At 35.0% G+C, this 21,318-nt stretch overlaps 1 protein-coding gene and 2 pseudogenes across 1 annotated transcript in view; 2 read left to right on the top strand and 1 right to left on the bottom strand.

The window, feature by feature from the left end:
• Positions 1–10,406: 10,406 nt before the first annotated feature.
• Positions 10,407–10,523, bottom strand: LOC112474183 (annotated as a pseudogene).
• Positions 10,524–14,021: 3,498 nt separating this feature from the next.
• On the top strand, positions 14,022–14,141 carry LOC112474218 (annotated as a pseudogene).
• A 6,777-nt stretch (positions 14,142–20,918) lies between these two features.
• Positions 20,919–21,318, top strand: part of TNKS2 (tankyrase 2) — a gene marked incomplete at its 5' end in the record, with an annotated part of 56,168 nt that continues 55,768 nt past the window's right edge. The window contains 2 exon segments of the mRNA XM_006925952.3: positions 20,919–21,209; positions 21,212–21,318. The exon segment at positions 21,212–21,318 is cut by the window's right edge and continues 7 nt beyond it. Of these exon segments, the coding sequence (XP_006926014.2) occupies positions 20,919–21,209; positions 21,212–21,318 (398 nt within the window).

Raw genomic sequence — 21,318 nt, 5'->3', positions numbered from 1 at the left:
TCTGTTGACACCGTGGGTGGTAGAAGAGAAAGTTGAAATTTTAACACTGAGCAGGGGTGAGAGATGCCTAGCTCATTTTCATATATCTTTCTATTTTTCAGAATCACATATATATGTATATGTATGTGTGTGTGTGTGTGTGTATATATATATACACACACATATATATATGTGTGTATATATATATATATACACACATACATACAATATATAAAACAGTATTATAAACTGTTCTATGTGAGTTATAGCTTATTCCCCTTATTAGACTCAAAATTGCCTACTCACAAATAAATTCTCTAGAATACATTGTACTTTTTTTTTTTACTCTTCCACATTGCAACTAGAATGGTAAGTATGCAATGAATTCATGTCGAATGGAAAAATACAGAAGCCCTGTCCTGCCAGTTTACGTGACCAACCTGCAAGTAATATTTGAATATAAATGTTTTATGTTTCAAGAGTTATCTACAAGGTATTAGGCTAAAGATAAATCCTGGATTAAGTTGTAAGGCAGGATATTATAGCAGCATCAATAAATGAAGAACCAAATCCTCCTTTAGGAAATTCTGCAATTTTAACCAAATGCTCCTTGCAAAGTCTTTCCTAACAGGAAAGGGAAGAACCACACAGTAACTCGTTAACCATTCTCACCCAGTTGTCATCCTCCACCTTCACTCAGAACCACTACTACCCCCAATACCAAATCAAAAATAGGTGTTTTAAATCAGAATATAGATTGGCAACCAACAGCATTTATGCCATACCAAAATTGAATACCAACACATGCCCACCACCCTGCTGCCCTCTGACAGTTTGCTACCTGGCTCAGTGACAAAAATTGATAGCCAGCATGCTTCTTCCTCCACTCCAGTGTTAGTGGGCTGTCTTGCTCCATCTCTGTTTGGAAATTAGACCAAAGAGGCTCTCCATGAGCCGTCTCAACATGCCAAAGGGAAGGGAGGAGGAACTTTGGCACCCTGATTTTAAAAGGGTGCCAGACTATGATGTAAAAGGAAAACAAAATTCTTCTCCAAATGTGGACACTGCCTGTTTTCTTTATTGTAGTCATTAGCTGATGTCTTTGGCAGACAACACATCAAATAACCTTTTCCAGGATGGGCTTATAGTCTTAGAAATATATCATCCAAAACAAAAACCTAAACTTCTAATTGTTTCTCAGTTTGCACCCCCACATTCACCAAGACACCTCACTTTTAAAAATATCTTTTTAACAAAGCAAGAGCCAAATTTATACTCCTGCCGTCCCCTTACCAATGGCAAGTAATTCAGATTTTTACTGTTCTTTTTGGTCTATTTTCTTAACCCCTCTAATGTAAAGAAACACTTTTTGTCACCACTTAACTACTGCATTTTCCATTTTCTGTTTCCTGGCCTCATTTTTCCTGTCCTCTACCTAAACAAAGGAAATTTTTAAAACTAAACTGAATTGTGGGTAATCTGTAATTGAGATTTTAAGGTCAGGTTGTTAAAATTGCATATAAGTAGGATTTGACTCAATAGATCATTTATTTCTTTATAAATCTGAATATAGATGTGTTTAGTGTTTATTATAAAGTGTTTTAAAGGAGAAATGTAAAACATTTTCTCAGGAAACATATTTTGGAAGGTTGCACACTCAAATTATGCCAATGTCACATTATGATAAGGTAACAAAATTGAACTACTATGAACTTTTTTCTACTGGATTTAATAACATTAATTTAATAGGCAATCCAGAGCTCCAACTTCAACTTTAATCAGTTCCAATGTCAAATCTCTGATTATTATATGCTCTACTTAATGAGTAACTAGCTGGAGAGGAAGATCTCAGTTTGATTGCAGCATGATATGTACAAACCAGACCACTGGTTTTTCTATTTTTAACACAGTTAAAGAGTAAAAAATATGTTTTAAAAGGCCGTGGAAAAATATCACACAGGAGAATTGAAAAAATAAATGCTTCTAATTACAGGCTAAATTACTCTCATATTCTGGGCTTGATTTTTCCTTAGGGTCTCAAAAAGATATAATATGACATTGAGCTACAGGAACAATAAATAACTTCCACCACCCTCTATATTATTTAAGCTTTGGTTATTTAATATGGAGACTAAGCCAAACAGATTCAAGCAAACCCATGTTTTGTTATTAACCTTTTCCTAAGAATTAATCACTATTTGAGTCTCAATTCTACTGTCATGAGCTATGTGACATTAAAAATACAATTAGCTTTTCTGGGTCTCAGTTTTCTCATTTGTAAAATAGAAATAATAACCCACCTCACAAGGCTGTTGTGAGGATTAAATGAGAGAATATATATGAAATACCTAGTTCAGTGCCTAGAATCTAGAGAACTTCCTTCAAACCCCTCCCCATCTCTAAACTTCCATTCTTACTATTATGAGCCAATAGGGATATATGTGAGCATCCCTTTTATCCCTCTGTAGAAATTAGTTAAATGAGTATCTTTTTATTTATCGATGTACTTGCAAAAATATCATGTGCATGTAATTCTAATTTGCATTAATAGCATTATAGATTTCATTATTTTTCTCAGTCTTTTTGAGGGGGGATTGAGGCTTGGAGTTCTTTATTGTTTATTATTGTGGTTTGGGAAAAATACAAAATCTGGTATAGTTCTTCATAGACCCTTTTCAAAGGCAAATTCAAAAGTGAGATTTTTTAAGTCAAGTATGCCCAGACTTGCTTGCAACAACTTTATCTGAAGAGATTAGATGTACATGAAAAGCAAATACATGATGAAAGAGTGCAGGGGTTTGTTTGTTTGTTTTTATATATATAGACCTTTTTTTTTTCTTTTCTTTTTTGGCAGAGGTAAGTGGGTGGGGTGGATGCCCCAAGTGCCCAGGATTGAGTTAATCGTATTCTTCACTTCACGGCCCATTATCATTGTTGTTCTGTGCAAGGCCTCACCCTTATTTTATGTATTTATTCCCGTTAGTTTCTATTTCTCATGCCTTTCTCCTTCAACCCCCCATAGGCAACCATGTTAATGAGTGGAATGGGTATCTTTTGGCTTGTTATTGGACTTGTAAAACATGTTGTTTTATGTAAAGATAATTTTAATTTCTTTAAATGGTATTATGCTATATCTTTCCATTTCTTATGTTTTCACTCTACACTAATGCTTTTAGTTCATCTATATTGCCACTGTAAATCTACTTAGCTATTTCTAATTCTTGCTTTGTTTTCATGGTATTCAACCACATTTTACCCAGCCACTTTCCCAGTAATAGACACTCAAGAGAGCATCCAATCACCTATCTTATATATAATGCTGAAATGAAATTTTTTATACAAGTTCCCACATTTACCTGTGTGAAATTTCTTTGGCATACATATCCAGGAGCAATTTTGCTACATATATATATATAGCAAAGGTATATATACCTTTAATTTTATCGAGTACTGCTGAATTACACCTGCTACCAGTACCCAAGAGTTCCTATAACTTTAAACTTGCCCCGATATAGCTTTCTAATAAATGGAAAGTGGTATCTCATTGTTTTAACTTGCATTTCTCTGATTATTGATGCAGTTGAATGTCTCTTAATTTGCTTATTGGAGTTTCCTGTACTGTAGAGTAGGCAATTCATGTTCATATCCTTTGCACATTTTCCTATTAGAATTGTCTTTTTTTGTTGTTGACTTGTAGGAGCTTCTTGGATATATTAGATATTAATTTTTTGTCAATTTTAAATTTTGAAAATATATTCTCATTATATCATCTACTATTTTTGTCCATAGTTTCCTTAATTTTGAAATCCTTAATTTTGACGTAATATCATTGTCTTATACTTTATGCTTTTGGAGTTTTGTTGTCTTCTCTTGCCCCTGGGTCGCAAAAAAAAAAAAATTATCCTAAGTTTTCTTCTACTAGTTTTATAATTTACCTTTCTCATTTTGGTCTTTCAACCATCTGGAATCCTACTCTTAGGTAGGGATTCAGTTTTATTTTTCTTCATATTTGGAGCCAGTTTTCCCAACAACATTGCTAATAAAACCGATCATCTTCATTGCATATTAAATTCTGGTGTCACCTTCATTGCATATTAAATTCTCAGTATACATGGGTCTGTCTCTGAGCTTTTAGTTATGTTCCTTAGGTCTGTCTATTCTTGTACCAATACCACACTGTTTTTATTATTATGGTTTATAATGTGTCTTAATATCTCAAAGGATGAGTCTTTTTTTTTTACTTTTCTTTTTGATTATTGTCTTTTTTAGTTTCTGCCTCAAGAGGGAAGCTAAGAGCTGCTCTCTGAAAGACCAATCTACAAAATACCTGTGTAATTGCAAAAAAAAGAATAATTATGATGTATATTACAGCCAAAAAGCTATGAAGAAAGGTATATATACACAAGATGTTGATATGAGACTGACTCAGCCATTAGCAAACCTAGAGAATCTAGAGTGGCTAGGTAATTGATATGGTTAGGGAAATGAGCTTAGAGATCACAATCTTTGTGTGTGTTTGTTTGTTTTTAAATGTAAGATTTAAAATGGTACTTTAAAAAAACTTGACTGCATCATAGTAAAATGGTGTTTAGAAAGGGTTCATCTACTTGTTTTAATAAACCTATGTTTTTTAAAGAAAAACTACTACATCAAAAGCCATTTCTGATGCAAAATTAACAAGCTGAAATTTGGTGATTTAACATAAAAGCTCTTAAAAATTAATTTTTGTGAAGTAAAATTTACCCTCCGAAAACTACTAATGCTGTTTTATATTTTTACTATATACAGCTTGCCCATAGTGGAAAGGAAATTCATTTTTTTAAACAAACATGGAGCAAATTATCTTTAAACCTCATTCTTAAATAAAGAAGATTCTATTAAAATTCATGCTATTATAAAAACAACTGAGAAATTGTGTGTTATTAAAAATAACTATTCCTTGGATACTCCCACAGGTACATGTGCTGACTCCATTTAAATTACGTTTATCCTTGAGAGTGAACATTTTAGTGCTAACCTATATAGCTATGTAAATATATACTTTTGGTATAAAATATGCATGTATATATCCTAAAAACTAAAATTAGTTCCAACAACAATCAGGCTATATCTAGGAATAAAGCAATTAATAGATCAAAATATTGTATTTGTATAACCAGGATGTCTTATAATTCAAAAATTAATGCACACACACAAAATGAATGTACAAACAAATATAAATGCAACATTTAAAAATATTTTAAATATATTTTCATTTAAATATATGCTATTACATATTCACAAGAAAGACTAAAATAAAAAAAAAAACTGACCGTATCAAGTGTTAGAGAGGATGCAGAGCAACTAGAATTCTTATACACTGCTGGTTGGGAATGTATAATAGTGCAACCACTTTGAAAAACTGGCAGTTTCTAATAACATTTATCATATTCATCCTATGACGCAGCAATTCTACTTTTAAGCATCTAACCAAGAAAAACTTAAATACAAGTCCACTCAAAGACTTGTGCACGTCTTCAAAGCAGTTTTATTCATAACAGCGAAAATATTGGAAACAGCCCACATGTCCATCAATGAGAAGATAAACAAATTGTGGTATGTACCGTGGAATACCACCCCACAATAGGAAGAAATGAACTACTGATGCTCCCAACAACATGGGTGATCTACAGACATTATGCTGAGTAAAAGAAGCAAGACACAATAATCTAAGATGGTTACCGTGGTTGCAGCTGAGGCAGAGGTAAGGGGAAGAATAACTGAGAAGGGCTATGAGGGAACTTTCTGGGAGAATGAAAATGTTTTAGGTCTTGATTTGAGTGGTGTTCACAAAAGTACACATGGGTAGAGTCATTGAGCTGTATACTTAAAATTTATGTATTTTATTATATGTAAATTTACCTCAATAAATGACTGAAAAAATGTAAACACACATGCATGACTGTGCACACACACATACACACACACACCCCTCTATTCTTAGAAGTTCCTTTCTAATGATTGCTATAATTGTTTTAAATTACTCTCACTTCTCCCATAAAAATGAGTGTTTGGGTTTCTAATACCACCTATGTTGTCTAATCCTTCGCAGAGAAAAACAATTGAATTGCTTCAAGGGACACATCTCAATGTCAATGATTCCCATTCGGTGTTTTCCAGTTGTCTTCAAAAACCAACACTGTTTATGTTCCTTTTCTCCAAAAACAATGAATTACTGCAATCTGTGACAGCAGTTTTCAAACTGGCACCCAAGAGGCAGTTTGGCAGTTTCAGAGGAAAAAAACAGTGAAAGTATTTTGTTCACACAATAAATTTGAAGTTTAGATTATATTTTTCACAGTGAGCCAACTCCAGTCTTAAAAATTGTTCTATTCTTAAAAGTTTCATATGCTTTAAGGATGGCATGTGTTAATACATCTCAGATAAAATTCAGTAAATGAGGTAAAGTTCATCTGAACTTACTTTTTTTCATCATTTGGCATCAATTTTCATGTTGGTAAAAATTGTAATTTTTTACCATTATGTTGAGTTATATCTATGATTCAAAATATATATCTGTCAATCAAATTGCAATAAAGCTGGAAATATATATGTACATATGTATATATCAAAGCTCAATAGTGGTTCATTAAGGAATATGAATAGTGATAAAAATTATAACAAATGTTATCATTAAGAATTATATCACAAGTCTACAGGGTGAATACAGAATTTGAGATGGTTTAGGGACATCTCTGAATATGATTATTCCGTACAAAAACTGCAAAAGAAAAGTGCAACTAAGTATGATGACTGATATCTGAATATAAGATTTTTAAAAACTGACAACCCATTTTCTCTCAGTGTCCAGAGCATTATCTGTTATGGAAATTTGTCAGATACTTCATGCCATTGAAACACAAGGGTTATTTTTAATTAAAGTACCGTGATCTCTCCAGTAAGCCAAATATGCACAAAATAATGCTTTCCATTCTTAAAGTGAGGAATTTTGGTTGCTAAAGGCAAAAAAAAAAGAAAAGTTAACATTACAGAGGCATTACTCAAAGTTCCATTCCTTGTAGCAAAAGCAGAAGTTGGAGTGTAATAAGAGCCAAAATCAATAAAATTGATGACTTTCTCTTAGAAAGAAAGCATAATGAGCTACTAAGCAAACTCCTTTATCAAATAACGCATTGAATTTTGAATATCTGGAATATAGCTATGGAAGGCAATTATGGTCATATATCCAGGCTGAAAGATACTTCACTGAATAGTTGCTCAAAACCACTGAAATTATGAATCAATTCAACATTATTTTAGATGATTATATACAAAATTAAATGCATTATACATTATATATATATTACCTACATCTCTATTCAATGATAGAGATGCACCTAATGGCTTTATAGGTTTATCATTGAAAATGCATGCTATAAAGAAGAGACTATGGTTAACAATTATTTTGTGAGTTCATGACATTAACTGGAAAATGTATGGTGGATTTAGTAGTAGTGGAATACCACTATATATTAGAGCAAGGGATATGCTGCTAAGCAAATAAAGGCTGTGGCACCTAAATGCCAATCCACAGGCTGCTGTTGTCAGTTACAGAGCACAGTAGGCTATCTCCATATAGCACCTGGTCCTCACTCAATGTGAAAGACTAGCGACACTTGTGACAATGATCAATGTTAAACATTTTAAATTTGCAAGGAGAAGTAATTTCAAAAAGAGTAAAACTGTATTTTTTCATGCTGAAGTGTGCCAGGTGATCACACGAGTGTGTAAAATGAAGACTGAGAAGAAAATGTTGTTCCATCTATTCTGAATAGGATGATCGATTCTGCTCATGATGTAAAGACCATTTTAAAATTTTCAAATGGCTTCCTTGAGCTGCTTATCTCAGATGTATACCTAGTATCTTGACTAGCCAGAACCTCTTGTTTAAGGTACAAATATCATGATGTTTATAATGCTGAAATTAAAGTACTAAGATTTCATAAAAAAAACTGAATTGAAGTAAAAGCGATTCAATAGTCAAGATATCACTCTGACAACACTTGATCTCATTACTCTTTTAAAAAAAGAACCAGATGCTCCAACAGAATATCAAGAAATATTTCTTAGAGCCACACACAACCAAAGAGTGTGTCATTAGACATTCAAACGTTTGAAATATTTGAAACATTAGCATCTGACCGAGAAGAGAACCAAATGTGCTGTTCAGAGAAAAATCTTTCTGACATTTTTGGATCTGTATTCAATCCAAATATCCAAAACTATCTGACAAAGTCTGCAAACATTCATTCTCACTTCTGATGACTTGTAATTGTGAATTAGCATTTTCTAATTTAGAAGACAATAAAGAGTAAGGAAAGAAAACATTTGCATAAAGTCTGACATACAGTTCAAGGTCATCCATGATCAAACCTGTCAGGAATTATTATTAATAATTTTAACATGCTTTATTTTTTTTAATGCCAATAGAATTTTAAACCTAAAACTGGTGATTTGCATATGCTCTAAAAATCCATTAAGTGGTCCATGGACATCAAAAGTTAGAGAAACACAGATTGATGATAAGTGTGATGACAAGGTATTTTTCTCTGTGCTTCTAGGTAACACTGATTCACAAGTAGCATCCAAGGTTTTAGGTACGAAGTAAAAGAAAAGAGTCATTCTCTTTTTAGATGAGTCAAGGGAATGGGTATTATTACTATATTATACTATTTTTATAAACAAAAAAAAAACCTGTCATTTGGGTAAGTAACATGAACAGTCATATAAACTGTACACACCAGAAGCAGACCTAACTCAGGTCTTCTCACCCCTAATTCAGACCCTAATCCACCATTCTTTCTCAGAATTGGAGCCTTTTGGGTGCACTTGGTATAGCACAATGCTTTAATTATTTAAACCATCAACTTAGAGAAATACTTATCCTGGAATTCTAACTGGATTGATGGCTACTAACTGAACTTCCTATATCACACCTAGGTGCTAGGTGTTCAGCTGTCACTGAGAAACTTCCTTATACCCCACAATAATGTCTTCTTCCTGCTGCCTTGAGAGAGCGTTCAATGTAGCTCAAAGCAATGCCTATTTTAGTCCAGAGCTCTCTTATTCTAATGGCACTCTATTCCCTGGACTGCGTACAAAGCACCAGTTTTTCTCACTACCCCACAACGTGCCCCTTCTCCCTCCCCCATTTTACTTCCAGACCTTGACATAAGATAAAGAAGTATCTAAACACTGGGTACTTTTTAAAAAATAGTTCTTTTAAAGACTTAAACCAGCATTGCAGTTTGCGGTTGAGCTGCAGGTTCGTACTCAATTTGGCAGTCTCTAAAAATCAGAACTATTTCCACTAGATGGCTGTCTTTACCAAGAACTATGTTCTTGTACAGAACTATGTTCTGTAAGAACTATGCCAGCTGGTGGTAATTTGCAAGTTTTAAAGCCTGTCTTTTACAGAGGTAAGTAAGTATATATGCGGCCATTTAGTAGACTTACACAAGTTTCTATCATTTCATTTTTTAGGTCCCACTTTAGAAAAAGTCAATAAATATTAAAAGTGTAATGGGCTTTTAAAAAATAGAAGGGAAATTTTGTTTCTGGTTGAAATTCTTTTTTTTTTCTTTTTTAATTAAAATATATTTGACCTTTCACATTGTGTAAATTGAAGTATAAAACATTAATTTCTTACATTTATATATTGTAATGTGATTGCCATTGTAGTGATAATTAGCACTTCTATCACATTACATAATTATCATTTATTTTTAGTAACTGGAATAATTAAGTTCTAGCCTCTTAGCAAGTTTGATGATTATAATACAATGTTGTTTATATTCACAATACTGTGCATTAGATTTCTAGGACTTATTTACTATTCGTTGCAAGTTTGGAGGCTTAAACAACATCGGAAAAATTTCTTAAAGAAATAAGGACGTTCACCCAGAAGAAAGTCTGAAAGACATATATAAAAATTATTTCTTTGTAATTATTGTTCATATTCTCAGGTCAAAAAGTACTTGTTGATTATAAAAATTAAGTGTTCAATATTTGGGGAAAGAGATTGGCTATTTCTATTTAGTGCTGGCATTTGTTTTGTATCTTTTCTTCAGGAGATAAAGATATTTTTAAGTTAAAATATAATCTATTGAGTAGAATTTATCATATCCAACAATTCCTACTCTGATCATCAATGAAATTTTTTCCTCCCCTCTCATGCTTGGTTATTTATTAGTTTTCACTGTGACTCGTTATTTGAGTCATGACTTATTTAGAGTTATGTTACTTTATGTCCTAACATTTTAGGCTTTTCTAGTTAACAGTTTTTATTTATTTATTTATTTTTTAGGCGAGGCATCCCTTGGTTGACTTCACAGATTGCAAGGACCTTGTCAGCTTACAATCCTTTATTTATTTACTTATTTATTTTATGCCTACAGCACCTGGTCTTCTTAGGTGTCTCTCATCCATGTACTAACCAGGCCCGGCCCTGCTTAGCTTCCGAGATCAAAGGGGATCGGGCTTGTTCAGGTAGTATGGCTGTAGACTAGTTAACAGTTTTTGATTTCTAACTGGATTCATGATGGTCAGAGAACACATTCTGTATGATTTCAAGCCTTTGAAAATTTGATGAGGTATGCATTATGACCCAGCATATGGTCAATTCTGATAAATGTTCCACATGTACTTGAAGTGAATGCGCATTCTGTTGGTGTGTGTTATGATCTATGTATGTCAGTTAGGTTGTTTTATTAATTATGTTGTCCAGTTCTTGTTTATATTTACTGATATTTTGTCTGCTTGCTCTATCAGCTATTGAGAGAGCCATGTTAAAATGTCCCACGATGACTGCGGATTTCCCTATTTCTCCTTTCAGTTCTGCCAAATTTTGCTTCGAATATTTTGAAGCCATCTTATTAGGTGTAAATAGGTATAAAATTGTTATATCTTCCTGAAAGATTCACCTCTTTAAAATTATTAAATATTTCTTTTTATTCCTAGTAATTTTTTGCCTTAAAGTGTTCTTATCTGATACTGATATAGATGCATCAGTTTTCTTTTGATTAGCATTTGCACAATATACTTTTAAATTCTTTTACTTTCAAATGTTCTATGTTCTTATATAAAGGCATGTTTCTTATAAGCAGTATATAGTAGGGTTTTGTTGTATCCAATCTGATGCTTTTTAATTGGAATATTTCATCCATTTACATGTAGTGTAATTAAGTGTACATTTAATGTAATGATTAATATATAATGATAATGTCTACTATCTTATTACTTGTTTTACATCGCACCCAGATGGTTTTTATCTTTTATTTTTTATCTTTCTTGAGGTTAATTAAATAATGCTATATTATTCTTGTTTCCTGTCTACTATTTATACTTTTTTAGCTATTCTTTTAGAAGTTAACCTAATACTATAATTTATTACAGTCTGTAAATTTTTTAGGGCTGCCATAAAAAGTACTATAAACTAGATGGCTTAAAGCTACAGAAATGTATTCTGTCATAGTTCTGGAGGCTAGAAGTCCTAATATCAAAGTATCAGCAAGGTCGGTTCTTTCTGAGGGCTTTGAGGAAGAACTATTATATGCCTCTCTCATAGCTTCTAGTGATAGCCAGCAATTCTTGGCATCCCTCGGCTTATAAATGTATCATTCAATCTCTATCTATATCTTCATATGGCATTCTCTCTATGTTTCTGTGTCCTCACAAGGTCGTTTTCTTATAAGGACACCATATTGGATTATGATCCCATCCTATGCCAGTATGACTTCATCTCTACTTCACCAACTCCATCTGCAATGACCGTATTTCCAAATAAGGTCACATTCTGATTGTGGGGGGTTAGAATTTCAACATATACTTCTGGAGAAACACAACTTAACACACAACACAGCCTAGAATTAATGATTACTTTTACTACTTCCTTGACAATGTTGAGAATTTAAAACACTAACTGTATTTACCTTTTCCTGCCATTTGTGGTATTGTTCTTGTGCATTTAATTTTACATATTTTAAATTGTAAAGAACATTACCGTTCTTTTATACAATCAAAGTCCATTCATACTTACCCATATGTTTATCTTTTTAATTGACCTTTACTTTTTCTGCATTTTCTTTTTCAAAACATCTTGCAGCATTTGCTCCTTCTTTTTCTCCTTATCTGCTGGAAATTTTATTAAATGTATGTTAGACCTATTGGCTATGTCCCATTTGTCTCTGGTGAAATTTTGTTTTTCTTAATCTATTTTCTCCTTTTTCTCTATTTTCTTGAATATATTTGACATAATTATATTTAAAAATTTGACTGATATTTATATTTCTGAATCACCTCCTATATTTTTGATCATTTTATCCTATTTCTTGATATGCCTGATACTCTTTGATTGACATTTAGATATTCTATTGAAAATTGTAGAAGCTCTGAATGATGAAGGAATCCCCAGAGAGGGTTCACCATTTCCTGTGCTAGGCAAGTAGAGTTAGATCACCTTAATCCAATTGAGGACTGAGCTGACTCAAGATTAGGGTGCAGTTTTCCTAAAGTTCTTTCTGCCTCTTCAGAACTCAAACATACACCACACAACATAGCCTGCAGAGTTCCAACTAAAAGCCTGGGTAGTTCCCTAGTCCCCCTTTCCATGACTTATCTTGAACTCTAATCCTTGACTCCTCAGTAGCCTGGGACAGCCAGAAACTCCACTCTGCTTTTCGGAAACTTTCTGCCTAGCTGCTTAGCTTCCTGCCCTTCACAGCTTCAGAATTCAGCAAAATGGTTCAGAAAGAAACCTGACCACTAGGTTCAGTTTTCTTCTGCATCTCCAGCCTTCAATTTGTGTCTCTTTAGACCCACAGGATTGCCAAATGCTCTGATAGTTTCTCTGTCTTCCAGCAGCAGCCCTTTACTCAAGACTTTAATTGGGTTTTCAGCCACATTCCTTGAGCACAGAATTGTGAAATTCCCTATGGAAAACCATGGCTGCAGAATGCTAGTTCAACTCTTTATGGTTTTCCCCTCTCCAGAATCTTGATGTCTCAAATTTGAAGTTGCCAAAAATGATTAAAGATATTTTTTAATCCAACTTCTGTAGTCATTCTTAAAGTGTGCATTTTTCTGCCCTAAGTTACCCTATCATGCTAAAAATAGAAGTCCTAACCACAGAGTTTTAGAGCTTCCTCTTGAAACTATTGGTTTTACTTCGAGAAGTTAGATTGCTGAATAAGAGAGTTTCTCATTTTTTAAATCAGGAATATAATGGTCTCTAAATCTCAACTGTATAGTAATTAGTGCACCCAATGGCAAAATGTGAATTAAATTAATGAAGAGAATTTGTCATAGAGCTATTTTGTAAGAAAACAAATTAGAAAAATATACAAAATTTAAAAACAAATATACAATTAATAAAGCATATTGAAAACAAGTTTTATTTAAGATTGAAGCAAAAAATCTTGGTAAGCTTTTCATAAAGACAGAAATGTTCTTATTATGTAAATGTATGGTCCATTAACCTAATAAAATAATTTGCAATTTAAAAAATTGAAGCAAAATGTTAAATTTATTTCATTTATTTCACATTGGTATAGATAACCTAACTAGAATATTTACAAAATAAAAATATAATTCTTTCAAAAGATGTTATACCTGTGAATTATTAGCAGAAGCTTCTTTTTTCACCTCAGGTGTACAGAATTGAATTGAGAATATTAATTTGATGGCAAGTTATTATTATCCATCCAGGTTAAGCCCCACCAAAAAAAATTTTTAATGTATTTATTGTCTTTCTTTTCTTTATCTCTATCCCCAGGCCCCAATTCCATTTTCTTTCTGCATCCCATCAAAAGCTTTCTCTCTCACGTCTTTAATGTATGTTCTTTCATCTACCTTTCATACATACATTTGTCCTTGAAAATATGTGGTACTATTTTGTGTACTTCTTAATTTGCGTACAGGAAACTGTGCTATCAATTGCATTCTTTTTTTTTCTGTAAAATCTTATTTATAAGCTCTATTCATATTGCTCTATGAAAATCCAGCTCATCTACTGCCATGCCACCCTGAACAAGTACAATCCTGTCTTGATCTAGGAAGCTAAGCAGGGTCAGGCCTGGTTAGTACTTGGATGGGAGACCACCTAGGAAGACCAGGTGCTATAGGTGTAAAAAATAAGGGATCGTAAGCTGACAAGGTACTTGCAATCTGTGAAGTCGACCAAGGGTTGCCTTGCCTAAAAAAAAAAATAATAATCCAGCTCATTTCTTCTAATCATTGCACCATATTTAATCATATGCTTATACATTTTCCTTATTCATTCTTTTATGAAGGACGTGTAAGTTGTCTCCAACTCTTGGTTACCATAAGCAACTGCAATAAACATCTTGTGCATGTCTCCTTGTGCATCCGTGCAGAGTTTCTCTGGGGTAAAAATTCCTGAGAGGAAAAATAACAAACATTTTGTGAAAAGAAAAAATATAAAAGTTCTTTTTTTACAAAATAAGATGAGAATGTAATTCTATCAGCTTTAGCAATAACAAAACATGCCAAATTTTCTGTCATAAACATAAAATAGCTTAAAGTACAATAGAAATTGAAAAGCCAAAATACCATCTTTATTTATGTAAATTCAAAGGGATACAAAAGATGAACTGTAAATAGGCATATGGCCAGTTCCCATTAGGTAGCAAGTTAAACACTGAGCCAAAGCTTCCTCACTATATCATTTTGCAGTTGTTGTCTCATTCTCAAGCTCCTGCACCATCACACTTGAGAAAAGGCCACTTAGTAACTCTTTTTTATTCTGTATTCCCTCATCACTTGTTAATTTAATCTATTTGCCCAGTCTGCCATGTTCTTGTGAGCTTTCAATCCTACACATACTTATGTTTGACAAGCATTTCTCACAATTATTAAGGGGCACTGTGTATTAATTTCCTAGTGCTGCTGTAACTAAGTGCCACAAAGTGGGTGGCTTAAAATAACAGAAATTTATTCTCTCACAATTCTGGAAGCCAGAAGTCTGAAATCAAAGTGTCAGAAAAGCCACGCTTTCTCTGAAACATTCTATGGAGGATCTTTCCTTGCCTCTTCTAGCTACTGGTGGTTGCCAGTGATCCTCACAGGACCTATTTTCCTATGTGTCTGTATGTCCTTCCTTATCTTTTCTTGTGAAGACTCCAGTGATTATGTTTAGGGCCCATTGTAATCTAATATGACCTCAACTTAATTACATGAGCAAAGACCGTATTGTCAAATAAGGTCACATTCTGAGGCTCAAACTGGACATGATTTTAAGAGAGGACACTATTCAACTCAGTACAGTCTGCCTTCTGGCTCCCCCAAACTCATATCCATTCCATGCACAAAAGACATCCCATCCCCAGAACCCTCCCCCTCCCCCAAAAAAAGCTTAACTCATTCCAGCATTAAATCTAAACCAAAACATTATCAACTCAAAAAAAGTTCCAAATCCTATCATTTAAATCAGAAATTCTAGGTATGGTCCATCATGAGGCAAAATTCTCTGGGATTACCTTTCTAAAGCAAGTTCACAACTCAGCAGGGCAAACTCTATTAGATTTCAAGGTTTAGTAGGAATCCTTTGTGGCTTTACTACTCTGTCCTCTCTGTCCTCTGAGATGGCAGCACTACCCTCTCTGGCTTCTGCATCGATGGCTCTGCCCTTAGAGTCATTCTTGCTTCATTTCATTCTGTCTCTGTCTCCTTCAGTCCAGGGCAGCTGTGTTTCTGCTGGTATAAAATTCTTAAAAACTTTGTTAATCTTCTGTCAAGATTGATATAATAGAATTATAATCGCAATAAAACTAGAATATGAAAGACCTATATAAACTACAAAAGTTTATTGAAATTCATTAAAGAAGACCCAAATAGAGAAAAATGCCATGTTCAAGGATAGGAGAACTCAATATTCTTAATATGGCAATTCTCTATATTACATATAGATACAGATATAACAATTGAGCTATAAATTCAGTGCAAGTCTCATCAAAATCTCAATGGGGTTTTCAAGGAATTTGAAATTCTGATTCCAAAATTTATATGGGAGAGCAAAATCTTGAAAAAAGCAAAGAAAAATAAGGTTTGAGATTTGCCCTACTAGCTATCAAAAATTATCACAAAATTGTACTTAGATAGAACTGAAGGATGTATTAAGACGTATTGGAGGAAGAATATATAAATCAATCAATGGAATGACACAGAGTCCAGAAACAGACCCATGAATACATAGAAGCTTGAAGTGGCACTGAAAGAAAGGAGTTCTCAATAAACAGTGATGGGACAATTTGTTATCTATATGGAAAAAAAGAAAAAGAAAAGAGAGTGAACACTTATCTCATACCATACTCTAAAATCAAGTCCAGAAAAATTAAGGACTTAAGTATAAAAGACAAAAATTTTAACTTTTAGAAGAAAATAAGAATATCTTTACCACTTTAGGGTTAGGGAGAATTTCTTAAACACACACAGAGACATAAATTCTAGATAAAAATACTTATAAATTTAACTATATTAAAACTGAAACATCTTTCCATTGGGAAAGTAAAACAGCAAACTATAATCTTGGAGAAGATATTTTCAACACATATAACAAACAAAGGATTAGTATCTAGAATATATAAAGAATGCCCACAAACAACTCAGAAGCAAAAGGCAAATAACCCAATAGAAAAATGGAAAAAAGACATAAGTAGGCATGTTATTGAAGAGGAAATACAAAGAGACCATAAACATATGAAAAGATACTCAACTTTATTTGCACTTTTTATACCATCTTAACCATTTTTACAGTAGTGTTAAGTATATTCACGTTGTTGTGCAACAGACCTCCAGAACTCTTTCATCTTGCAAAACTGAACATCTATACCCATTCAACAACAAACACCCCATTTCTTTTTCTCCTCAGCCCCTGGTAACCATCATTCTGCCTTCTCTTTCTATCTATCTACATTAGATGCCTAAAGTATGAACTGAATTGTATCTCCTACCCCCAAAGTCATATAGATCGATTGCTGTATATATAATATAGAGAATTGCTATCTTAAGGATATTGAGTTCTCCTATCCTTGTACCTCTGAATTGACTATATTTGGAGATAATGCCTTTAAAGAGGAAATTAAGGTTAAATGAGGCCATAGAGTGGGCCCTAATCCAATCTGTCTCATGTCCTTTTATAAGAAGAAGAAATTTGGACACATAGACACCAGGGATGCATACAAAGAGGGGAAAGGCCATGTGAAGACAATGAGAAGATGGCTATCTACAAGTCACTGAGAGAGGCCTCGGGAGAAATCAAACCTGCCAATACCCCCATCTTGGAATTTATTGCCTTAAAAACTGTAGGAAATTAATTTTTGTTGTTTAAGCCACCCATTCTGTGATATCTTATTATGGCAGCCTTAACAAACTAATACACTTCATAGAAGGGGAATCATATACTATCTGTCTTTTTTGGGACTACTTATTTCACTTAGCATAGTGTCCTCAAGGTTCATCCATGTTGTAGCATATGATGGGATTTTCTTCCTTCTAAAGCTGAATAATGTTCTGTTGTATGTATATACCACATTTTGTTTATCCAATCATCTATTCATGGACATTTGGGTTGCTTCCATCTCTTGGCTATTGTGAATAATGCTGCTATGCACATGAGTGTGCAAATCTCTCTTCAAAACCCTGCTTCCAATTCTTTTGTGTATATGCCCAGAAGTGGGACTACTGGATCATATAGTAGTTCTATTTTAAATTTTTTGAGTAAATACCATACCGTTTTCCACAGCTGTTGCACCATTTTACAGTCCCACCAGCAGTGCACAAGGGTTCTAATTTCTCCACAACCTCACCAACACTTAACGTTTTCTGCTTGTTTGATAGTAGTCATCCTAATAGATGTGTAGTAATGTCTCATTGTGGTTTTGATCTGCATTTCTCTAAGGATCATTTGGTATTTTTAAGAATTCAGACCAAGACCTCTTTAAGATACCATAGAGACCCACTATATTGGAAAAATTAATCTGCTAATACTAAGGATTGATAGAGGCTAAGATTAAAAAAAAATTACATCTGCTATTGAGCACGTACATTATTAACAAACTCTTTGAAAAATAATTTGTCATTTCCTTGTAAAATGACCATTCACATTCCTTATGACTCAGCTATTCCAATCCTAGGTAGTCCATTCTTGCAGTGTTTTCCAAACTGGGTCACCACTCATTTGTGAGTTCTGTCATCCATTTACCTAGAGTCACAATTAGCATTTTTTTAAACATTGGAGAGGTGAATATTGTTTTATTATTTCATGAAACTTTTGTTTTATATATATGAGTGTGTTTACCAGTTGAAGACACCAATTGCATTTAACACTAATAGTAGTCATACGTTTACCTGTTGAGAAGGGCTCCAGGTGGTTAACTGGACTCAAATTTATACACAGAGCCTAGCAGCCATTGCTAAACAAGGGCCTCTCATGCAAGCCCTGCTTCAAGCCGTGCTTACTTACCACATAACTGCCTGCCTGCACTGTGTTCCTGCCATCTGAGCCAACCCTTATAGGGGAATTCCTGGAATCGCATTTCAACCAATAGGGTTAAGACTTTCCCTGTCTAATCTGAGCTGCACAGCTATATCCCCATTAGCATCTTCACCAATTAATCAGAGCAACTCCATTGCAATCAATCAAGACAGTGCTTTTTGGACTAATCGAACTGTGAGGATTTAGAAACCTCATTTGCATGAGGATGGATCGATTTAGGGACCAGGAATGGGCACTTCTGTACACATCAGCTCCCCTCTGGTTCAAAAAGCACACTTTCCCTTTCTTTCCTCTAAAGACTGAACTTCCTAGATGGAGGTGAAATATCCAAGACCAGAGCAAAGTAGTGCAGGGCAGAGCAGAGTGAACTGGAGTGGACCAGAGTGAACAAGAGCCAGTTAGTGGTGCAGACAAGGGCAGAGCAGACCAGAGCTGTCTAGATAGAGAGGGGTCTTGCCCCAGGGCCATCTTGCTGCCCCAGGGCCACCTCACAACCATACTGTTCTATACTCATGCTGCTTCATAATTGAGCTGTAACACTATTGAGCTGTTCCACAGCCGTGCTGTATCACGAATGAGCTGTTTGCACTGAATAGTTTCTTTCTTCACAGCACCCCAAGTTGGGGATTCCCTTTGGTGTTATTTGGTGCCACCAACCACGGATTGACTCTCACATTAAATGTTTGCACATTGGGATCAGGAAAATGCATAAAAATGTTCATAGTAATGCAGAAAAGAGGCATGAGAACTAAATGTGAAATCAAGCTGTATTCAGAGCTTGCAATGTGCTGCCAAGAACCTACAGAATAAAGGAAGATTCCTGCTTGGGATTGCTAACAAACCATTTACCTATACCAATACAGAAAAACAGAGTCTTCAAGTCTTTAAGTCATACTCTACACAAAATAAATCCAACCATTCATTCTCTGTGGCCAGACCGTAGGAAACCTATAGATGAAAGGCTGGGATTGATAGCATGCCTTCAACGCTGCATACCCATGCCTTTCATGCCACATGCCCATACCTCTCTCTCTCTGTTGGCCCCTCTCACTGTCCTTCTCAGTCCTCCTCAGCTCTCATTCCGTCTCTCAGAGGGGACCACGCTCTGTCTATGGAGCATTTTCCTTTCTCTAATAAATTTTCCTTTTGTCTCTAACTCTGGTGTGAGCTTGAATTATTTCCTGCGCACTATTGTTCCCAACAACAAAAAAATTGAAAACAAATCAAATGGCCAGTAGAATTGTAAATTTATGATATATTTGTGGTAATGTGGCAACTCTATAAACCAATGAAAATAAATGCATAAGTCTTACAAACATCTGAAGTAAAAAAAGATCACAAAGACCAATATTTTTATAAAACACAAAAACAAAACTTGTTAAGGGATACACACATGGAAAGGAATTAAAGTACAAATTAGTAAGCAGGGAATAATAAATTTGGGAATACATTTGGCAACTGGATGAAAGAGGGAAGAAAAAGATGCAATAGCATTGGTTCTAGTTCTTAGGTACGTTCATGGACATTCATTTTATTAACATGCCGCATAATTTAAATTTATGCTAAATATACTATTATGTACATATATTCATAATTTATATATTTATTAAAATGCTCCCGAAAGTGGACTTCCTCTGCCTTTTAGCAAAGTAGTGAGTCAACATTTCCAAACAAAAACTGATTTTCCTGAAAGACAGGTTAAGAAGTTTAGGCAACGGGGAAAACGCTTGTCAGCTTGCCAAAGGTCAGCATGTATCATTTTAATCAGTTTCTTGAGGTCAGGGAGTGGAGTAAGGAATGTTCATAAACAGCTACATCACTACCTTAAATGTGAGAATTTTGTTTTTCTTACATCACTGGTCAAAACTCATTAAACTTTGTCTCATGTAGCCACACCTCAACCAAGTCAGTAAAATATTGATTTACGCATAGGCCCTTTAGTTAGCCCCGGACTCATAACTTAACTATGGTAAGTGTAATTAATCAGAACCATTCCTCTCAATTTTTGAGAATTGGAACAAACTTTCATGTCTTTCCTAATTTCCTTTCAATGATCTTAGAGCAGTTCATCCAAACTTCCCGTTCATCCAAATTTTCATTCATTTCCGAGAAGTAGCTTACAAGAAACAACAAAATAATCGTTGTGGGGGAAGGGAAGAGAGTAGAGATGACAGAAATCGTCCAAGAGAAAGGGATTGTGCAAGCTGAAAATATGGAAAATTTCCACACTAAAAATTTCAAAATAATATGCAAGATCGGGGAAAACTTTCAAGGGCTCTTTTCGGTTTAATAACAGTAAAGAAGTTCAGCTCCAGAAATCTTTTTTAAAAGACGATAAACAGCCCCCTCTCCTCCGCCCCCGCCCCGACTTTAGCAAAACCCACCATAAAGATGGCGGTGGGACGAAGCCCATTCTCCAGCAGTCCAATGCTCTCGCTTCACATTTCCCACAAACCCCTCCGCACGGCCACGCTCGTGGAAACCCGCCCGCGGGTCTCCGTCCACCGCGCACGCGCGGCGCGTCGTCACGTGTGCTCCCAGGTCTCCGCGGAACTGGCAGGAGGGGCCTTGCCAGCTTCCGCCGCCGCGTCGCTTCGGGGCTCGAACGGCGGGTTCGCGCTGCCTCTGCCGCCGCGGGGCAGCTGGGGGTCGCGGAGCCGAGGGAGGAGCGCGCGGCGGCGCGGCCATGGGACTACGACGAGCCCGGTGACAGCAGGGAGCCGAGCGGCCCGGGCCCTGAGCTCGTCTCCTCCCGGGGGCCTCGCCCTCCTGCTCGCGGGGCCGGGGCT

Source organism: Pteropus alecto, unplaced genomic scaffold (assembly GCF_000325575.1).
Source record: "Pteropus alecto unplaced genomic scaffold, ASM32557v1 scaffold88, whole genome shotgun sequence".
NCBI classification, from domain to species: domain Eukaryota; kingdom Metazoa; phylum Chordata; class Mammalia; order Chiroptera; family Pteropodidae; genus Pteropus; species Pteropus alecto.
This window is presented reverse-complemented; position numbering and strand designations above follow the sequence as displayed.